Source organism: Sipha flava, unplaced genomic scaffold (assembly GCF_003268045.1).
Source record: "Sipha flava isolate LNK unplaced genomic scaffold, YSA_version1 42_pilon_pilon, whole genome shotgun sequence".
In the NCBI taxonomy this organism is placed as follows: Eukaryota; Metazoa; Arthropoda; class Insecta; order Hemiptera; family Aphididae; genus Sipha; species Sipha flava.
The window spans coordinates 2,164,020-2,187,110 of NW_020273159.1; the positions used below are offsets into that span (position 1 = coordinate 2,164,020).

The 23,091-nt window shown below is 26.9% G+C and overlaps 2 protein-coding genes across 2 annotated transcripts in view; one reads left to right on the forward strand and one right to left on the reverse strand.

The window, feature by feature from the left end:
* The window catches only part of LOC112689113 (phytoene desaturase-like), a 1,323-nt gene extending 389 nt beyond the window's left edge, over window positions 1-934 (reverse strand). Inside the window, exons 1-2 of the mRNA XM_025562634.1 lie at window positions 345-934; window positions 18-284 (exon numbers count right to left, since the gene is read on the reverse strand). Coding sequence (XP_025418419.1) covers window positions 18-284; window positions 345-934 — 857 coding nt within the window. The remainder of the gene's footprint in view (window positions 1-17; window positions 285-344) is intronic.
* A 5,312-nt stretch (window positions 935-6,246) lies between these two features.
* Window positions 6,247-11,428, forward strand: LOC112689141 (bifunctional lycopene cyclase/phytoene synthase-like). Its single transcript, XM_025562681.1, has 4 exons — window positions 6,247-6,381; window positions 8,462-9,413; window positions 10,285-10,769; window positions 10,839-11,428. The coding sequence occupies exons 2-4, from the start codon at window positions 8,501-8,503 to the stop codon at window positions 11,238-11,240; spliced, it is 1,800 nt and encodes a 599-aa protein (XP_025418466.1). The 5' UTR covers window positions 6,247-6,381; window positions 8,462-8,500; the 3' UTR covers window positions 11,241-11,428.
* Window positions 11,429-23,091: the final 11,663 nt, after the last annotated feature.

Consider the following 23,091-nt stretch of genomic DNA (forward strand, 5'->3'; position numbering starts at 1 on the left):
GCAATAGCTTATTGTACGCGTAAACGAGATCTGCATTACAAATCACAATGTCACTGTTCACTACGTCACCGTTCCTCAATTTTATGCCTTTAGCTACCCCTTTATCGTCAACTATTATTTCCTGAACATCGCTATTATAATTGAACTTAGCACCATGTTGTACCGCTATGTTTTCAAGAGACTGCACAACTTTATTGAAGCCCCCTTTCGGATACCAAATGCCTTCTGCTATTTCAGTGTACTGCAGTAAACTGTAAGGAGCTAATCCATCATACGGCGACATCCTAAAAATATTAAAAAACTTTATTTTACTTATACATTTAATTACATAATTATATACATACCCTAAGTACATAGTTTGAAACGTGAAAGCTTTTCTCATGTAATCGCTTTTAAAATATTTACATGCTCTGTTGTAAACGGTATCCAAAAGATGTAATTGCATTACGTCTGGTAAATGTTTCGGGTGGAAAAAGTCATACCAATGCTGAAAATCTGTTTTGAGTGCAACCTTAACGCTTCTCTGATAATGCACGTGAGATTCTTTTAAAAATTTTAAGAAGTTAATCAACGTAGATTCGTTACTGCCTTCATATCTTTCTAAGGAACGAGATAGTTTAGCTAAATCAGTGGTAAGTTCAAACTGTTTTCCATCGTGAAAATGTACGCTATAATTAGATGGACATTTCAATAATTCGATGTGGTCATTAATGTCTTCTCCCAAATCTTCAAATGTTTCTTCGAAAATTTTCGGCATCAAGTATAATGATGGACCTTGATCAAATCGATGTCCATTTTGGTTTATTATTGAACATCTTCCACCATTATATGCATTTTTTTCATATACTTCTACTTCAAATCCTTTTTTGCTTAGCCTAGCAGCTGCAGCCGTACCACCAACTCCAGCTCCGATGATGATTATCTTAAACGGCATTATAACCTTAAACAGAATGAATAAATATTTGATTAATGTTGAAAATGTAAAACATTTAAAATAAATATTGCGCATTATACATTATTTATATTTTGAATTTTTTTTTTTTTCATTTTGCAACAGAAAATTTAATTTTTCTAAGTAATTTTATTACAGAATAACATGAAATATAGGAGCAAACTTATATCAACGAGCTATATTTTGAGGGTAGTTATTAAAATTTCTAAAAATACATAAGCGATAAATTTATAGTTCTTTTCGGTATTATAATTTTTTAGGTAAATTTAAAGAAGCAAGTTTTTTATTTGCAACCAAGTAATACAAATTTCTTATTGTTCGTTATAAACAGTACATTAATAATATTTTAATATAATTTAATGCAATAAACTAGCACCGTTTATACAATTTGAGTAATAATGTTATTTAAACTAATATTCGAATTGAAAATAAATCTTGTGGTATCTTTAAATATATTATACGTTTTATATATGTATCCATTTTTACTAGTTGGTTTTTTTATCCTGTTAATGACTATAATACTTGAAATAATCACACTTAAAATTTTTTAAACCACAGTAAATTATATTATACATATACATTAAAATAATACTATTACAGCTGTTTTAAGCAAGTCTTATATTTCTCCGTTTAGTAGCCAAATCGGCTCTAATGTCGAAAATATTATTATTGTGCGACGGAGTGTAGTAATCCAGTTTTTTCTAACTGCGGATCTTTTTCTTATTACAGATATTTTCCTTATTACACTATTTTTCTTGTACTCATAAATATTTTACTAGAAATATTATTTTAATATAATTATTTTTTATTTTATTAAACATTAATTCGTAGAGGGAATATTATTACCAATAATTGTTTTGTCTTCATATATTCGTATTTTACGAATATTATGTTTTCAATATTTTATGGTGTTTGAAACAACAAAAAGCCTTGATACTTTTCTTTGTTTCAAAATCACTTTTGGTGCCGCATACTTGGTGCTGGGTATTTTTATTTGAAGGATGAACATAGCACCAAAATAATTTAGATGTGATTTAACCTTTAAATAGGCTGTTAAGGCATATGTTCACAATTGCTGAATACTATATCCCAGTAAACAAAATAATCTCTGTATTATTATTTTATTAAACATTTCGTCTCTTTCGGGCCATTGCAGTCGACGTTGCAACCAAGGTGGATTTCGTCGTTGAATCGTACTGGGTCAGTTTTTCGAGTCCGGCTCACTACAAGAGGGATATACATCTCACGACATCGATGGTTAATCATAATGTGTAGTAAAACATTAACAGATTACCATCTTAGCGCGAGTAACTTAATATCCGAACCATATCAAGTACATCGTGTGTTATCTCCGCCCGTCATTCGGATCACCATTGTTCAACGCTGTGATCCAATAATCAGGTTTACATTTAATTCACTATATTTTATATTTAAGTAATAAACATCATTGTGTTGGTCATTTGGTAACCATATATTTTACAAGATTGACGAGCTCTTGGAGTCTCACAAAAGGGCTATAAATATTAATCAGGAAACTTTAGAGCTGGGGTGGCCAAACCGCGGCTCGCGTCATCGATTTTTGCGGCTCGCATCTAATCGTAACATTTTTACAAAAAACATTTTTAATATGTATTTATATATTTGAAAAAGTATAATAGTTTATTAAACTACAGTGTATCGAAAAAAATTAGTAAAAATAAAATGGTCTTGATATAATTTTTCATTATTGTCACAACTTTTTTTCTTCTGGGAAGAAGGGGGCCAAGACCCGGAAACTGATTAGTAAAGTTATTATTGTATGAACATTTTTATCCTATTTATTTGGCTGTTTAAAACCACATCGAATTTCATAAAATATGATTTTATTTTATTATATATGATTTTCCTTACTGCTTATTGTAATTGAAAAGTGTACATAATCGAACAATGCATATCGTAAAAGTATTGTGTTCAATAAAATTAGTGATATATTTAAACTTTATAGCACGAAACACACGTTACACAGACATATATATATTTAATGTTTTATTAAATTCAAACCCATTATACGAATGCATGCTTGATTATCGATTAACAAAGTGCAAAAAAAATTATTATATAACAGTTTGATAGAAATTTTAATTTTAATAATCATTAATGTATTATGTAATATAATATTGTATTAATTAAATTAATAATTAATTAGTGTCATTTTCTAAACTCATATTGTATAATCCCTAACTATCAAAACTTGTACAATTTCGTCTAAATGTATTACAATACATTTTTCAAACATTTTTTTTATAACGTTTTTCGTAGTATAACCAATTTAAGAATAATACCATTATTGACATTTTTTGATCATTTGTTTGTATTGTTGATTACCAAAAAACAGTTATTTGCCATTAGACAGTATTTTTCTAACAATTGTATATACTGCACTTTCAAAAATATATGACATATATTCAATCTTCAAAGTTTAGACGTAATAATAATGCCCGACTAACTCACTTTGCCCATATAATAATATGTATATTTTATATACTTCACTCGTATATCACATTAAACGATAATATCAGAAACATCACGAATGACATATTTTATGTAATTGATATATTAGGAAAAATGTTTCCTAGTCGTGTGGATATATGCGTTGAGTGTAAAAATTTCTTTAGTTATCCTTTTTTTTATCAGATAAATAAATAAAAGTAATCACTCAACGCATAGAAACACATGAATAGTTTATTCACATTTTTACTAATATCTCAATTTCATAAAATATGTAACTCGTGACGTTTCTGCAATTATCGATTCACATATATACAGTGTGTAAGGTATAAGTGTATATTATACACAATATATACGAGTAGATCGATTTAAATTATCTATAACTAAGCATTATATAATGAATTTAATACTGAAATATGAAATATTATGAGTATGTAACACATCGGTCAGATATTAACTGTTGGTATAAACTTTTAATGTATATATTGTTATTCTTGTATGTATATGATAGATTTTATTTGGTAATTAACCACAACTACGTCCTAACACAAATGGGTCAACATTTTTGGTTCGGTTTAAACACATTCTTATTAAAACAGAATACAATATTTTAACTTGTATTTTAAATAAAATGTAATATAACTTCAAGAAACTATTAGAGTTTTATTTAATGAAATACAAACAAGCTAACATTCCTAAGGTTGTTATTATTAGACCAACCGTTATGTTTCTTGATTAAATTAAAATATTTGTTGGGGTTTGTGATGAACAAATGGAAATTTAATAAAATTATTTTTGAAATATTATGTCAGAATATATATTGCAAATTATGCTTGGTATTTGAACCGATATAATTTTAATAATACATGTATAAATTAATAAAATAATAATTGAAAAATGTAAGGCCAACACCTAATGTGTGATATGCATATTGTTTATTATGAATTGTTTTTATTCATTTTTAACAACCGTTATTAATTTACATAATTAATTTTATAAGTTGAAAAATATAAATTATAACTACAAGGAAATAATATAATTGTGTATTTGTATTTAAGTTTAATCATTATTTATTATATATTATATCATATAATGAGATTCTAAAATATGAAAAAAGAAAACATAATATTATATAACTATGAAAAAAAATAAGATTTCATTTAAAGTATGAAGCCTATGATTTGTACTATGTACTATGAGTTCAATATTGTATTTTTCTTTTATTATTAAACTTTTGAATATATATGTTATATAATTCGACGAGAGGTTATATAACTCAATTTTATCATGGTATCGAACTAATAATTATTATTATTATAACTATGGAAAATATAGAATATACTTATATATACCTTGATGGAAATGATAATAATAATGTAATGTTTCACACCAAAAGGTAATAACAGTTTCATTTCTTACACACTTATTGTTATTTATGTATATACAATTAAAATAGTATTTCAACTGATTATGTATTACAAGAGCATACATGATTAGAGAGTTTTCACCGCCTCGTTTGTATAGTTTATTACTAATTTACGACTAAAATCAAAAGTAAAATATGGTAAATTTTCGTCGAATTAACTAATTAAATAACTATTCTAACCAACGTTCAACAAAAGCACGGGTTAAAAAAAAATCAAATATTATGACAGTGAAAAGCAGATAGCAAAGGTTAGGTAAATCTTATTATATATTTTATTAAATTTTAAATATTTTAATCTTTACCATTATTTAGCAATGGGAAGTATTAAAAAATATGCATAGACTTTCCTGTTTAGTGACGGCATATTGATAATACACATGCATTATATATTTCATGGATTCATGATGACAAGTGTTAACTAGACAAAATGTTTTTATACAAATTACATGATAAACTAATATTCTTAGTTACTATGCTGTTATGGAAGAACTAGCCGAGAAGAAAAATAAAATTTAATTGCATTTTGTAAATTGCCATTTTCGTACCATATAGTTATAATTCAAATCTACGTTTTATAGATTTTAATATTATAATGGATTTTTGTAAACCTAAGTTGAATTGTTTATCTTTATATATGCTTATGATCCAGTGGCAATACTAAAATATTTAACTCAGCAAGACCAAAAATTATAAGGTAGAGCCTTGTAAAAAATAAGATTATGTTTAGATTGTAAATAGTGTTGATACATAATATTATAGTACTTAGTATTTAAATTTCTCTTAAATATATATTTTCGCATTTTTCCGATTAACTATTTCAATTTTTTTCTGTTTACTAAAAATTTAAGGTGGGACCAATACTCAGTAGTTGGGCTAGTGGTAGGGCCAGGTATTTTCAGATAAATTAAAAATGTATAATTATGTTATGTAACTTTCAAGGGTTATTCTGGATATGCCACCGGGTAATAGTGCTAATGGGGTTTTGGAAAGTGTCTAAAGTTTATTCCTAACCTACATTATAAAATTGTAGTAATTATTAATGAGTAATTTTAGAAAATTATTACAACTGTTAAATATATCATATGACCAAAGATTATTAATATGTTTTTTTTTTCGTTTGCTTATTCAGTAAAAAGAAAAAACTCAATAATATCATATATTGTATGTTAATGATAACATTTAAAGAAAATACGAATACTATGACCGTTAGATAAACAGTCAATTTACATAAACCTTTAATTGTAATGTTTTTATGATAATTTAATTGATGAAAATTATTTCCCCACCGTATAACGAATGTACTGAAATTATATTTTATTAACTACTGATTTATAAGATTTATATTACAGTCATTAGAAGACTATTAAATATATAAGACTATTAGAGTATTTAAAATTAAAAATAATTTTCTTAGTTTATATTAAACCAGTGAGTTATAATTTATTATTTATAGGAACTGTGGTATTGTTTCAATACACCATAAAATTAGATAGTTAAAGTATATGCACTCACTCAGGTAAGTAAACTTATAATTATATAAGAATATATATATATATACTAACAAATTAATAGTACGCAAAATAATCTAATAAATTAATATAATATAAAGCACTACTTTTTTCTAATGCTTATTTCTTATACGTAATTTTAGCGATTTTTTTTTTTTATTATTTAACTGATATACATGAAAATGAAAAAGATTTTAATGAACCAAATGTTTAACAAATTATAAGATATTTAATAAGTAGGATTAAAATGTAGATGCAAATGCTTTTTTTTTCTGATGTCCCATAGATCCGTAAGAATAAAATGTGTTTCAAGTGATACTGATCTTAAGCGGAAATTTGATGAAATTAGTGGAAGGGCTGAGTATTATTTGCTTATTACACCTATAGGTACCCTTGTACGCAATTATTTATTTCAACAAGGCAATTTACAAGTTTCGACAATTTGACATACTCAAGAATTTAACCAAAAAAACAATTAGGTGCTTTATCTCAAACATTTTTGGAGTAGGTGTTCTAAAAATAAATTATTAATTAATTAAATTAAACAAACAATACGGATATTATTACATATTATTAATATTATATTAATCACAATCGTTCCAAGTCATGACAATAAGTTTGTAAAATCTTATGAATTTGATTTAATTTCTATGACAAAATATTTTTTTTTTAATTTAGTTATTAACAATGAATTTTACAATTATAATGATTATTGTATTTTTAGTCACTTTAAAATTTTTAGGACTAGGAGGCTTAGTCCCCTCAAGCCCCCCCCCCCCCGATTTCCGCCTATGATACTGATTCATTTAATGTAGTTTTTATTTTGCATTTTTTTGCATTTTATGATAAATTTAACTTTATATACATTTTTTGAGCCTTTTTGCTGTTGTTAGGATATTCTTCAAGTTTTTAGAGCATTTTTCAGAATTTATCTATAAATTCTTAAAATACTAGGATATTGGATTAAACGTTTCGGCATTTGTTCACTTGAAACTTGAACGTTCAATATGTAATCTACTAAATGGATAAAATAATAAATAAGAGAATATCGATCCATGTACCTATTTTATCTAAAATAGAACAACATTTAAATTTAAAATAGTCGAAAGAAAATGTTTTTCATAATTCAACCGTTTGATTTTTATCTGTATGTACAGTGGCGTATATAGAAAATATTTGCGGTAGGGGCTACTATGGACAGAGTTAAATTACCTCTGCTATTTAAGAATTACTCACAAGACACAGTAGGTTCTTATCTACATTTAATTTATAGAATGTCCCAAAACTATTTGACAAGGCAATAAAAATTTTCCTAACTGATCACATTATTAAATATGCTATGAATAAAATTTACTATACAACTATAATTTATTTATTTATTATATACTTAACTCTAAATAATAAGCATTGAACCATAAATTGAGAACTTTAATACATTTTAATAAACTATTGAAGTACAATTGAATAAAATAAATGCAACCAAGTTAAAATCATTTTCTAATTTTTTTTACACAATTATTTACAATATCATCAATGTTAAGTACTATATTACAATGGATAGTCATTAAGACTAATCTAGTTAATCGGATGTTTCCACATTGATTTGGTACGTAGGATTTTAGTCTCCCAAGAGTGGAAAAACTCCTCTCAGCTGATGCAGTAGTTATTGGTAAGATACATAACATTTTTAATTATATATATATATATATATATATTAGGAAACAAATCAGGCTGTCAAATTTTCAAAGCATCTAAAGCATATTTTAGAATTTTTTTCATTGCACACATCACTTGATAATTAACATAATTATTGGTATTGATTATTTTTCCACGTATTATGTAAAAGCACCATTAAAATGTAACAAATGTTTAAAATAATTTTTAAGTTTTTTGAAACATTTCGGGGGGGGGGGGGGGGGTCTGTTCCCCACTAGACACCCCCTATATACGCCATTATGTATGTATATATATTTGATATTGTTGAAAAATTGTCCGAATTCGATATTCCAAACATTGTGTTAAATGTCCTGCAGTAATTATTTCAAAAAGTGCTTTTATTATTACTATAATCCTGGTGCTTTGTTCTAGATTGGAACTACGTGATTGTTTTCAGTCCTCAGTACAAAAATGTTAACCTATTTGGACGTTCACTTGATGTACACGCTTCCGGTGATCGGCGCGTTAGCGCTGATTTCATGGCCATTTCTCACTCGGTCGGAAATCTTTAAGATCGCGTTGATCTGTGGCATTTCGATTGTGTACACGACCCCGTGGGACAACTACGTTGTGTGGAAAGGCGGCTGGACGTATCCGGAAGACCGGGTGTTAGCGTTCATAGGATACGTGCCGGTCGAAGAGTACATGTTTTTTGTCATACAGTCCACCATGACGTCCCTGTGGGCGTTGCTGTGCGTCCGGTGGTCGACGCCGTGCTTGAACTTTAACTACGACAGGAGCACGTACCTGCTGATCCGGTGGATCCCGATCGCAGGGTTCGGCGTCCTTGCGGTCGTTGGCTACGAGATAGCCGTGCCCGGGCACCACACGTTTTACACCGGTTGTGTACTGTGGTGGATGTGCCCGGTGCTGATGTTCATGTGGTACGGCGGCGGTAACTTTTTCGTCAAAAAAATCGTCTCTGCAACCGCGGCCGTCATCCTGCCTTCATTGTACCTGTGCTGGGTGGACCAGTTGGCATTGAAGAACAACGTTTGGCACATCAATAAATTAACCAGTTACAACGTGTTCGTCGCCGAGGACCTGCCATACGAGGAAGCGTTTTTCTTCTTCGTGGTGAACTTCACCATCGTTCTGGCTGGTGCTTGCTTCGACAAAGCTCGCGGAATAATGGAAACGTACACGTCCGAGTACCCGTTAAGGTTCGCCATCAATGGCCCGTACATCAATCAGATGTTACGAGCGTTCATAGTCTCTGAATACTTAATGCCCTCCGTTGTCACAGAAGACATACAAAAAAGCATCAACGTCTTGAACGTCGCTTCCAAATCGTTCACCACGGCCAGTTTTCTTTTTCAAGCAGGTACCCCTACCGATTTGGTTCAGTCATAAAAATCAATTTGAGTAAATCTTTTACCTCCCTCTCTACAATCGTTTTGGCATAATCTCAGGGATTTCATCTCTAAATGTCATCAAAATGTTATTTTCCAATGGTTATAAAACATTTTTGTGTACATCCATAAACTATTGTTTATTTTGACTACGAAGGAATCTTATGAAAATTCTTGTATTAAATTGTCAAATTTTTAACATTAAAATTTAAAATTGTATGCATTTTTAATGACAAAAAAATACGAAACTTCTAGGTTGGGATGGATACAGGAACGGGGAATTTGAAACCAAATTTTTTAAATGATTAATAAAATAGAAAAACCAAATTTCCCAGTAAAAAGATTCAACATTAATTTTTCTAAATTTCGCAAAAAAAGCGCAAATTTCATGTTAATATTTTGTAATTATGATATATACTTGACTAAATACTGTTTAATGGAAAAAATTCATTAAAATATTCAATCTAGTTAAAATTTTATTTTTTAACGTTTATAAATAATTTTTGCGAATTTTGAGTTCAAAAATTGAAAATTGTATGAAATTTTAACTACAAAGATATAGCGAATTATCGCAATTTTTATTGTTTGGTAAACATTTAATATTTAAACGTCCATAAATATTTCCTATCAGAAACATTTTAAAATTGGGACAGTCGGAAAAATCCACACATACACGCATATCAAGGTAGAAATAATACATTTCTCGTTTAATTCAGAATCTAAAACCTTTTCTTTAGTTAAAAAACATTTTTTTAAAAATACATCTATAAGACATAAATAAATATGTCTAAGTACATTTTTATCGATATCAAAATATTTTAACAACAAATGTTTTAATCTTAGGAATTCGATTGGATTTAATAATCTTATACGCATTTTGTCGTGTAACGGATGATATGATCGACAATGAGCCAGACATTAATAAGAAAAAAATCAAGCTACAGTTGACTGAAAAATTTATTAACGAACTGTTTGCAGACAGAAAATCAGATTATGATGTAAAAAAAAAATCTCATACAGTAAATATTAACTGGGCACAATATGAAACCAAATTGACTGATGTCGAAATGTCTAGTTTTCGTGCGTTAACCAGAATAGCATTTTACTTGCCTCGGAAACCATTTTATGAGTTACTCGCTGGTTACCAATGGGACATAGACGGCCGATTATTTCGAAATGAAGCCGATTTAATGGAATATTGCAACTATGTAGCTGGAAGTGTAGGTGTATTATGTGTTTACATAATGATGTACAGATGTGATGATGATAAATTTGATCTGCTTGAAAGTTACGATTATGTAATTGATAAAGCTCAGCAAATGGGACGTGTAAGAAATTTCTGTCTAGATTATAATTTTCGTTAATCCATAACTGTGGTTTTTTTTTTTCATTTTAAGGTTTTGCAACTTGTGAATATTGCACGAGATATTGTCACTGATAGCAAGACGTTAGGTCGATGCTATATACCAACCGAATATATGGATGACAAACAGGAAGAAATAAGGATCTTGTGTGATGAAAAGAATCCAAGATCTCTAGGTGATAAGAAGTTGAAAAAATACTCTAAAAGGATGATTCAGCTGGCCGACCAATACCAATCGGAATCTGTAGACGCCATTAAGTGTTTGCCGAATGAAGTTAGAGGTTCGGTACTTGCGGCTACTGAAATTTATCGAGGGAATATCTCTGCTATTAAGACCAGTCCAACATACCCGACCAGAGCTGCATTACCGAGATTGCATAAAATATTTTTAGGGCTTTATAGCTTATATATTAAAAGCAATCGATTTATTTTATAAGTTATAAAGTATTCGATACAAATATAAGTATTTTAGCTATTTTACAACTGTTGTTGGGTATTACAAAATTTATTTTTATAAGGTCCTCCAAATTATAAGATTATCAATTGTATAAAACTTGTATGTATACCTTTGTTCACAAGGTATTATTATTATTTTTTTTATTTTTTACTGCACATATTTTAAATGTTGAGCGAAATCATGATGATTGTTAATTTCAAATAAAGAATAAATCGATATTATACCGATATGATACATTTTTAAAAATTAATAAAATTGCTTGAGTGTAACTGTTAAAAATAATAAGACCGATTTTCAAAGTACCTATTTAAAATAGATTTTCAAATTTTAGTGTTGTCAAGTTCAAGTTTTGAAAATTAATCTATTAGTCTAATCACCTGTAATAAAGTAGTGAACGAAAAAAGATAAATATTTTCATTATTATATATATTTTTCAATATTTAAAAATTGCGTAAACTAGGTAATACACGTGAAACCAATTTTCTGAGTATAATGTATATTTTCATAATCAATAGTATATTTATATATCATAATTTTGCATAAATTTTATCTAGTATAATGTACAAATTACTTAAGTTTTATGTAATTTAATGGATATAAGTATATTATAGTTTTCGGATATAAATTTAAATTAGATTATTTCCATCAAAGAACTTTTATTTCATTTTTAAATATTATTTATATATATTCAACTATAGGTATTAAGAATATTATATCACTGAATGGTTTTCCTCTACAGTAATTTATTTGTAATTCAAATGTTATCATATTTACTTATTGTAGATGTAATATATATACAGTGAAACCTCTAAATAGCGGACACTCTTGGTCGCCGAAATTTTGTCCACTATTTAGAGGAAAATATTTTTTTTAATTAATAAATAAATTCAATAATTTTATTTTATATTATTTTTACATTAATTAAATACATCTTAAAAAAAATAAAAACTAACATTTCTGAAAAAAAATCTGTTACTTTAGTTTGTTTACTAATTGCAGGCGTAGTTTATTCGTATGTTAAGGCATTTTCTAATTGGACTGTGTTTGAGAACAATGAACTATTCAGTACCTCGATAAAAGAAATATATTTACGTATGTCTTTTACTGCGAGCAATGCCTCTAGTAGACTTCTTATTTTTGGAATTTCTTGATCTTCGGACACATCATTTTCTTCATCACTTTCTTCTTCATTTTATGTAGACATATCCGTACTATCAGATAGATTTTCGATATCAGCATCGTAAGTCTCTACGCAATCATCTAGTTTTATGTAGTCATTTTCCGTAATTTTATTGTCAATCACCTTAATAAGATTGCCAAGTTCTTCTATTGGTGTAAGTAGATCATCAACGTATGTAACGTTGTAATCACAGTGTCTAAAGCCAGACCGTAAAAACATGTTTCGGGTTGAATATTTTTTGAAGATGAAGACACCCAGTAAATTGCATCCAACACGTTGATAGGTTGACTTGAATTAGCATTCAAATCGGCAACAGCTTTACATAACAATTGCGTACAATATAACTTCTTAAACTGATGGATTACTCCTTGGTCAAGTGGTTGGCAATGTGATGTCATATTAGGTGGAAAAAACACAAGTTCAATATTTTTTATTTTTAAATGTGGATGAGGAGCCGCGTTGTCTAAAAAGAGTAGAACTTTTCTTTTATTTTGACCCATTCTGTTATCAAATTTCATAAGCCACTCAGTCATTATTTCAGTCGTTATTCAGGATTTTTTGTTCCAATACCAATCGACGGGAAAATTGTTAATAACCAATTTTTTGAAGGCTCATGGACGTTTAGCTTTGCCTATGACGAGCGGCCGTTCAAACTCACCTAACATGTTAGAACACAAGAGTTTAGTTAAACGTTCTTATGAAATTTTTCCTCCAGTACATATTTCATTTTTAAATGCCATGGTTTTATCAGGTAGAACTCTATAAAATAATCCCGTTTCATCTGCATTGAAAATATCGCATTCTGCGTAATTTTCTATAATTTCGGGTATTTTTGCTTTCCAGTTATCGACGGCCTCTTTATCAACACTTGCTGCTTCACCGCAAACTGATTTAAAAGAAATATTATTTCTTTTCCGAAATTTTTCAAGCCAGCCATTAGAGCCTTTAAAATCAAATCCGTGCATCTCAGCGATTTGCTTAATTTTTTCTTGAAGCATCGGTCCTGAAACAGGATGGTTTTTTTTCTCGTAATTTTGAAAACCAGTTTAATACTTCATTGTCAATTATAGAGATTTCTGTTTTTTGTAGCTTTGTACATTTCCATTTATCTTCTCCATTTTCAGCCCAAGTTTTGTAAAGAGCGTCTTTATTTGCTATAATATTTGCAATTTGTGTTTTACTAACACTAAATTTGTCTGCTAATACACGAACGCCCATTGTATTTGTATTTGATGTTCGAAATTCCAAAATGTATATTTTTTTCTTTTAGAGTTAATCTTTTTCTTTTACTGGCCATAGCGCACTACAATAAACGTTCGTATAAACAATACGTATAATAAATTCGCACTATAATAAACGATGGCATCACAATCACAACTAAACGCACATAGGGCAATGCATTAGTTACAATATTTCGTTGACGCGATAATATTTCAATAACTGAACGGATAAGATAAGATTTTCAGTTACAATATAATCCTATACACATAAGATAACTTAATAATTCAGGTTTTTATTTGGGTATTTCAAAATAATTCTTAATTTATGATAAAAATTACTAATATCAATGTCACAAAAGTGTCCGTAATTTAGAGTGTTCTGTATTTAGAGGTTTTCCTATACATAAATGGTGAAAATGTCCCCATCCCCAAAAAAATGTCCGCTATTTAGAGGTGTCCATTAAGGGAGGTTTCACTGTATTATATTTTCTTCTTAAAATAATAAAAGAATATCATGGATACATGTTTTAAAATAACGTTTAAATAGAAAAAATTTAAATAACATATCCTTGTATAATACATATCTATAATAAAAATGTAATACAAATTTTGAAATAAAATAATAATAAAATGACTACAAATGTTGAAAAAATGTTTTTTAGCAAAATTAAAACATTCATAATAACATTTCATATAATAAATATTAGAATATAAATATATTATATATGAAATAAATAAAAATAAAAAAAATAATATTTGAGACTACTGATTTTGGTCTTGAAGGCCGTACCCCACAAGAAGAAGAAGAAGAAGACTACTGATTTTAGATGATTTTATGGTGATAAAATTTAACGAACATTTTATCTACCGATTGAAAAATATTTTGTTCTTATCATTTATTAGTATACTTAAATTAATTCATCAAGCAGTATAAAATATAAATAATATTATTAATTTCTAAACAGTTTCTTCATATATTCCTTAGATGTTTGCACATAATAAATCTAAATTTAATATACAAATAAAAATTAATTGCAATTGGATCAACATCTGACTGTGGTTAAAATTTTTTTATTACCATAATAACTACCAAATTAATTGAAAGTACCTATATTTATTGCAAAATCTCACCTCCAAATATACATTACACGTTTAATAAATGTAATTGAATGCAAAATAGAGTGTATTAATTTTAATTAAAAATTAAAGTAATCCATATTTAAAAATCTTTTTAATTTCAAATTGTAATTAAAATTAAGTTGAATATCTCGTTTATATATCTTTTTTAGTTCATTGTAAAAGCAGTAATTCAGTACAGTACTAACATATCTATATATTGCACCCTGAGTGAAACTCCAAAATGCGCCTGTACGTATTTTTAATATAAAAATATTATAATTATTAGATATTATTTTAAAAAATCGCTTCAATAAATATAAAGGACCCTGAAGGTTTAATAAATAAAATAAACATTATTGACCGCTGAAATTTTTAACATAAAATACAAATGTTTCATTTTTGCGCCCTTCCAATAATTGCGCTCAAGGCGTAGGCACCTCTCACCCTCCCTTGATACAATCTTGAATAAAAATATTTTATTAATTACGAGAAAAATCAATCTAATAAATATTTATTGACATAAAAAGAAAAATTGCATTTATTATTTTATCTTAAATGAATTAGCGATGAATGGTTAGTAAATAAATGTCATAAAAAATAAAAAATATATAAAAAATACTTTTGGAGCGCTCGGATACAATTAATGAGATTTGAGAATATTGGATATCACAAAACTTAAAAATTAATAACTATCAAATAAAGACAGAAAATGTTCTTACTTAATTTATTTGCGTGTTCCCCTTTCCTTATCATCCATGTACAGAGAAAACTAAATACGTAGATAAAATAACTTCCAGGGCAAGCATATATCGAATTATCGTCTGGAATTGATGCAGTTTTACAACGACTGGTTAGGTTTCAAAATAAATTTAATTTCAGTTGTATGACCATATCTGTGTAGTGACACAGGAATAATGAACGGCTTTTTAAAACGGAATTACATTAATATAGTTCGTAATAATGAACAGTACAATCAACTGATTTTCAAACTACGCGTAGAGCTCAGCTCTTTTCGTTAGACACACGTCTCATTCGATTGACCGACGAATATCTGCTGTACTGCCGGAATAACCGATAAACCCATAATTAAATAATAAACAAAATAGCAAATAATTACGTTTATACAAACGAATTTTTGAGCGAAAGGTTTATATTATATTAAAAGTTTAATATATTATTGACACATATTACAAAATAAGTTGGTTTTTCCACACCGATAATCCAAATATTTAAAATCAAATCTTATCAATAAATATGCATATAATTCTGGTCAGTTTTGACTATTAGTTGATCCTTACCGTTTGTACACAATCCACTGTTTGTTAATTAACTGTTGTCATAATTTTCGAAGGTACTAATATTGAAATGTATATATATTTTTGCAACAGCCATTATTATATCGTCTCACGCGCCTATCCAGAGTATAACATAATTCTGTCAGCCATCATTTTATCGCGTTACGTAAATATTTTGGACCAAAAATATGATATTATCATAATATTAATATAACATATTTATTAAGTGAGAAAAATAATTTTTTTTTCTGATGCATCAGAAATATTTTGTTACTCGTTTAAACTACATGCTGCTAAGGAAGCTATATCACCCCATCATGGGTTGTGCTTATGTGTATGTACTATCATTGATAATATTTAAATACTAATAATAGTATTTATAATCAGTGGTATTATACTAGTATACTACTATTTAGCATTAAAGTATTTTAAAAATTTATTCTGACTAAATTTCTTAGAAACCCAACATCAAATTGCAATTGTCCGATTAAAGTTACACTTCCAAATGCCAGTGACACTTTTTAATCCTGCGTTCTCAAAATAAATTACGCGGATCGCAAAAATGACCAGACATACGTTTTTCCTATAACCGTATAACTAACCAACATTAATTCATGTCTGCATGAAGAAATAAGTAATAGAAGAGAAAAAGGAGAAAAATATATAATTATTAAATATATTAAGGGCAACGATTGTTCAATTCAAAAAATTAATAAAACCCATTCTATTTACACAACATATTTACTACCAAAATTTCCGAGGTTTAAATACTAAATTAAATGACCTAAGTACTCAAATTCCTCATTCTAATTTCAATGTATTCGCGTTTAATGAAACTTAGCTTTCTAAAAATATTAGATCCTCCGAATTGGTTTTTAATAATTATAATGTATATAGATGTGACTGTAATATAAATACTAATAGCCTCTCTAAAGGAGGTAGTTTTCTCATTGCCGAATACCTTGTATTTTCTACTTTAGGAAGCAAATCTAAAATTATTAGACAAAAACAATAATTATATGAACAAAATTCAAAATTCAATAAAGAATAATCCTAAATATTTTTTAAAATTTTTAAAAACAAAAAACTCTCGTAATTCGATTCCAAACAATGTTAATTATAATAAAGTTACTGTCGATAATGGTCAAGATATTGTTAATCTTTTTGGAAAATTTTTCTCTGACGTATACAAAAAACTTCTATTAATTATACCAGATATCCATACTATTGAATCACCTTTCTGTATTAATAACTTTGAACTATCACTTGTAGATATTTTTTGTGAATTAGATAATCTAAAATCAAATTTTTCCATAGACCCTGATAATTTGTCGGCTACATTTTTATACTAATGTCGTTTTGTTTTTACACATCATATTCATTTTATTTTTAACCAGTCACTTAATCGTGGAATATTTCTTACATTCTGGACAACTGTATTTATATCCCCTATTTTCAAGAAAGGAAAACTCTCTTCCATAGATAATTACCGTCCAATTTCAATAATCTCTATACTTCCAAAAATATTTTCAAAAATAATAAATAAAAAAATGTCACTTATAATAAAGTGTTTTTACTAATTTAGCTATATTCAAAAACAATGTAATCGATTCTTTCTCAGCTAAATCCCAAATGGATATGGTTTTCACGAATTTCGAAAAAGCCTTTTATAGTGTGGATGATTGTCTACTCATACAGACATTAAAAAAAAAAAATTGGATTTTGTGACCCATTACTAACCTGGCTTACCTCTTTTTTAACTAATAGAATTTAACTAGTTAAAATAAATCAGTATGTTTCAGAACCCATCCATGTTCTCTCGGGTGTCCCTCGGGGCGATCATCTTTCACTCAAATTATTTTTATTATTTATAAATGATAGGGGAGGTTTAAGGGTGAACTCTGATACCTAACTTTCCCAAAAAAGTATCTAAATCCTCCCAATTAAATATCCTGGTTAAGCCATTGAATGCAGCCATAAATATTGTTTCGTATTCCTTAATCAATAATAATGTCATCGCCAAGTACTCACACGTAAAAAATTATCCTTCTACATTGTTATTCGTACTAAACGATTACTTTACGTAGTCACGGTGTCACGCATGTCTCATAACGAATCGTGAGTTCTCGTTGCTCTCGATAATATTTATTACTTGTTCGTACCGATAGCTGATCAATTAACCGTGTGAATTAAAACATGATGATGGCACAGCTTTCGCAGTACACACCAAATTATATTTATCAAAATATCCAACATTATAGCTTTAAAATTTAAATCCATTATCAGGATACAATTATAATTAGAGTGCTGTAGAGAAATATGATATTATTTTTGATTCGTATTCTATGATTCACAATATCGCAACATTGAATAGTGCTTAAATTAAAAACCAATATAACCTAAGAGGTATTTTCCTTAATTAAGTGAAATACGTTGTGATAGTATTATTGTTTTACGTAGTAATTTTTTCAGCACATAAGTACGACCAAGAGTAATTGTGTAACCATAAAATTACATAAAAATAAATATGATAATCACCTAATCACTTTTTTTCGTAATTTTGGCTGTACAGTACTTTTATTTGAAATATTAACGTAAGTAGTTTCAAAACTAAAAAAACTTGTCATTAATTCAATCAATAATTATTTAAAAATCAAAGCTTATCGGTAGCAATATTTATTATTTCGCAATTGAAATTGCATTTTTATACAAGTACTTATTGCTAAATTGAATTCACCTAATGCCCTTTTTCTGTGTTTAATTCGTAAGCGAGTATTAAAATTCTGAAATCAATGCAATGTAAAATTGTAATAGTTAATTTATACTTTGCTGAGTTAATGCAATTGTATGCTTAATGATCCAAAATGTTCCCCTCCATTAAGAAATTTGGTAAAAATTTCATTTAAAATATTATGTATGTAATTAAATTCACGCAGTTACTATAGAAGTTTAAAATAATTGAATTTTATGTTATTATTTTGTATTTTTATATTTGTAAGTATGGTCGAATGTACTTTTTTGTTCTAACATATTACTTTACAGTTTTAATTTATTGATCAAAATTATTCTTCATTAACTAGGTAAGTGTATATACTAAAATAGATAGTATAAATAATTGAATATGAAAATAAGTTTTTAATTCTAAATAGTCCAAATTTTAAATTTTGAACAGTTTTAGAGCAAAAAATATTTCATCATAAAAATCTAAAATATTTTTTACTTCAGAATTTATGTATAAGTGTTGTATTCAAACTAAAATGTTAAGACTTACATTTATGTTAAGGTGAACAAAGTGAATAATTGCAACTAGTTATTAACTTTAAAGTTAAATAACAAAAAATTGTCAACCATACATTTTTATTTATTAAGAATAAATTATCAAATAAAATTCATATTTAAAATAAATAGTACAAGTTTATGTATTAGATAAAATTTTGTAATTTATGAAAACAATTTTTTTTTAGTTATATCTTACTTATTTTACGTATAATTTAAATATAAATCATTACAATATTTTGTATAATACAATAATTATTTCTCAAAAACATAAATTTATTTTGTAGTGGAAAATTTAAGCCAAAATTAAAATTCAATATAAAAAATATTAATTCTTCTAAAAAATTTAATTTAAAAAAAAAAGACAAAAGTGAATGTGACTTCTAATTTTGAGTTATTTTAATAATAGTAAGATCACTTAAATTAATTATTAAATAACAAGCATTCAATGTCAAAATAATTACATTTGTATATTTATTAATATGCTTCATACATTTGTAATACTTAATAATAATGAAATTAAAACAAACAATAAAAAATTGCCCTAGAGCAAAATAACATTATCATATAATAATTGCGTAAAAGCAGTATTATGAGCTATTCATTAAACGATTAACTTCAATAGATCGTATGATTAATTTATTGTTTCTTCACTCAGATCATTCGTATAAAGTTAGCAAGAGTTATATTTAATCTACATTTAAAATCTTAAAAATAATTCATTAGTTGTAATATATTTTATTTATAAAAATACACTTTTGATTTATATTGTTCTGTATTTTTAAACTGTAATTTACATAGGGATTTTTTATGAATAAATTCACATAATATGTTTACAAAGAAAAATAATTAACAATTTTTACATATTATAAGCTAATTATAGTATATAGGTATAGAATAACGGATAAAAAAATTAAATAATTATATTACATGTATTTTGGAATTAGTTGATAATTTTAATTAATACAAATTACCGAACGTAAACACACACGAGGGACATATCAAAATTAAAATCATCGGAAACCTCCTAGAAACAAAAATATTAATAATGAACAAGTAATAATGCTTAACTACTCTTATAGTACGAGTATTAATACGTAATTGCTATGGATTGTGTAGTTATGAAAATAAAACTAGTATCATATTTTCAAAATATATGAATATTACATGGATTAAATGTTTAATTAAATTTACATAATGATTATTCGACGACCAAGAAAATGTACTTTTTAATGAAAAAGTTCTATAAAGTCTATAAATTAAGGTTACTAAGACGTACGATGTGCCTTTTTTTATTTTTGTTTTTGTATTATATGATGAACAATAATGATCAAATAGACAATTAATATTTTTGTTGAGTTTTACAGATACGCAATTGTAATCCAAAAAAATTAATCTTATTAAAATATTTCAAAATGATATATTAAAATGTTTTCGAAATTTAAAATTGTTTCATATAATTGTTGCATCCAAACTGTTGACTAATTAATATTTGATCAATTTGTAGCGATAAAGTAAATCAAATATTGTATGAAAATATTAAATTGTATAACATTTGTAAACATTTTATGATAATTTAATTGGTATTGGTAATGACTACGTCTATTAAATTCCGAATCAATGAGAAAACAAGGATAATTTGTTAAATACTTATTATAATTAAAATTTAATTTTAAGTTCATAATCAAACAGAATTTCCAGGAAAATCATTTTATTTTATGTATTTATATAAAAAATAAATGTTTGGTTTACCTGAATTCAATTTTTAAAAACAATCGAAATTTTGACTTTTGATACCCTACACTTTTATACTGTAAGAAATATACGATTGTAATTAAATATCAAAATTTTATAAAATATATATTTAAACAAACAGTATTTAAGGATTTAAAACTTTTCAAAGAGCATTTTAAAAAATTATTTTTAATATTCAAAATAGGTATTATAAAATCGTGTGATTCTGAAACATTAGTTTTGTTGTAGACGTTATTGTCAAGATAGTGGATCAATCTTTTGAATACATAATGATATACATTTGATAAAAAAGTCACACAGATGTCACAGAATAGTTAGTGCATAAAACATTATTGCTCATAGGTCCCATTTTAGTGACACACTGATTCATACTGGGTGTTGTACATAGATAACCAAAAGATTATTTGGATAAGATTACGTATAATTTATTTAAAATTCATCTAGATAAGATAATAGATAATTATCTGAATATTTATATAGATAAAACATAAAATATAACTACATTTATTTAGATAAAAAAACAGATAATATTAAAAAGTTTCATCATTCAAAAGTTACATTTGTAAAATGGTTGTTTTTCTATAAATAAAAAATTAATGATTAATCATACCAAATTGATTTGGTTTAAAATAATCTTGTTTATTTAGTTAATTTAGATACAAAATAAGTTTGAGAACCACTTTATTATAGCACACATTAACTGGGAATTTCATTTTTGACAAAATATTAACGACTTATTATTGAAATAAACATTTTTTTGATGTGATAACGTCATTAATAAGTAAATAGGATTAACATAATATTATACTTATATGCATTTTCCTAAACACAGAATATAGCTAATAGCAAGCGAGCGTATCTACCATATCTCAGGCGTAGGTGTACATCAGAGATCTGCATAAGCCGTTTTTTTTAGTGACGATCCGGCCTGAACTTAAACTTACAAAATACCCTCCCCCCAGACTCGGTCCTTAGTTTTTTTTTTTTTTTTGTTCTCCAATCCGCCTAGGCTCGTTAGTAATATTTATTATTTATTTTTATCAGTGATCTAGTAATTGATCTATTAATAAATATCAAATAGGCTAATAATATATACCAGGAGCGGCCAAACGATCGATCGCGGACGATTTCAAAGTCGATCACGTTAGAATTTATTTTTAGGGCACGTGCACGAAAATTAATCGTGTTAGTTATAAACAAATTTTCCAAGAAAGTCGATCTTCAAAGGTTAAGTATATTTTTAGTAGATCGTGGCCGAAAAAAGTTTGGCCGCCTCTGATATATACGTAATTTTATTATAATATGGACAAAACTTATCTAATGCCAATAATTGGCATTGGTATTGTAATCTTATATTATAATACGAATAATGTTGTTAATAACATTAATTTATCATTAATAACTATATAATATTGACAATGACCAATATTAGTGAACGAGTAATGATTTTTAAAACGTTTTTAAAAATCCTTAATGGGCGACCCAGTGTATAACAACAACATGTATAATTAATAATCAACTCTGGATTTTAAGTAAAGAGAGACTTTGTTTTTAATATTTTGTTTATTTAAAAATGTTATAAATCCGTAAAAAAAGGATTAATCATTTTTTGAAAATAAAATATATCTATAGTAAATAAATAAATTTATTTGTACCTATAACGGAAAATATAAAAAAAATATTATCTTAAAAAAATTTTTATTAACAATAAGAAATTAGTAATTCAATAAACAATTTTTATTGTGAGGAGTTGGTGTAAACTAAAAGACATTTTTTGGTTCCTATTTGGATTTTATATTTTAATTACGTAAGTAAAATATACACTTCTAATATGAATTGTATCATTTTATTTCAACGATTAATTAATATTTGATTCATTGATATTATTATAACTACAACTTCATTCTGTTTTATATTTTTCAGCTTTCATAGAACGTAAAAATGTTTGCTTATGATCACTTAATCTACATGCTTCCGGTACTCAG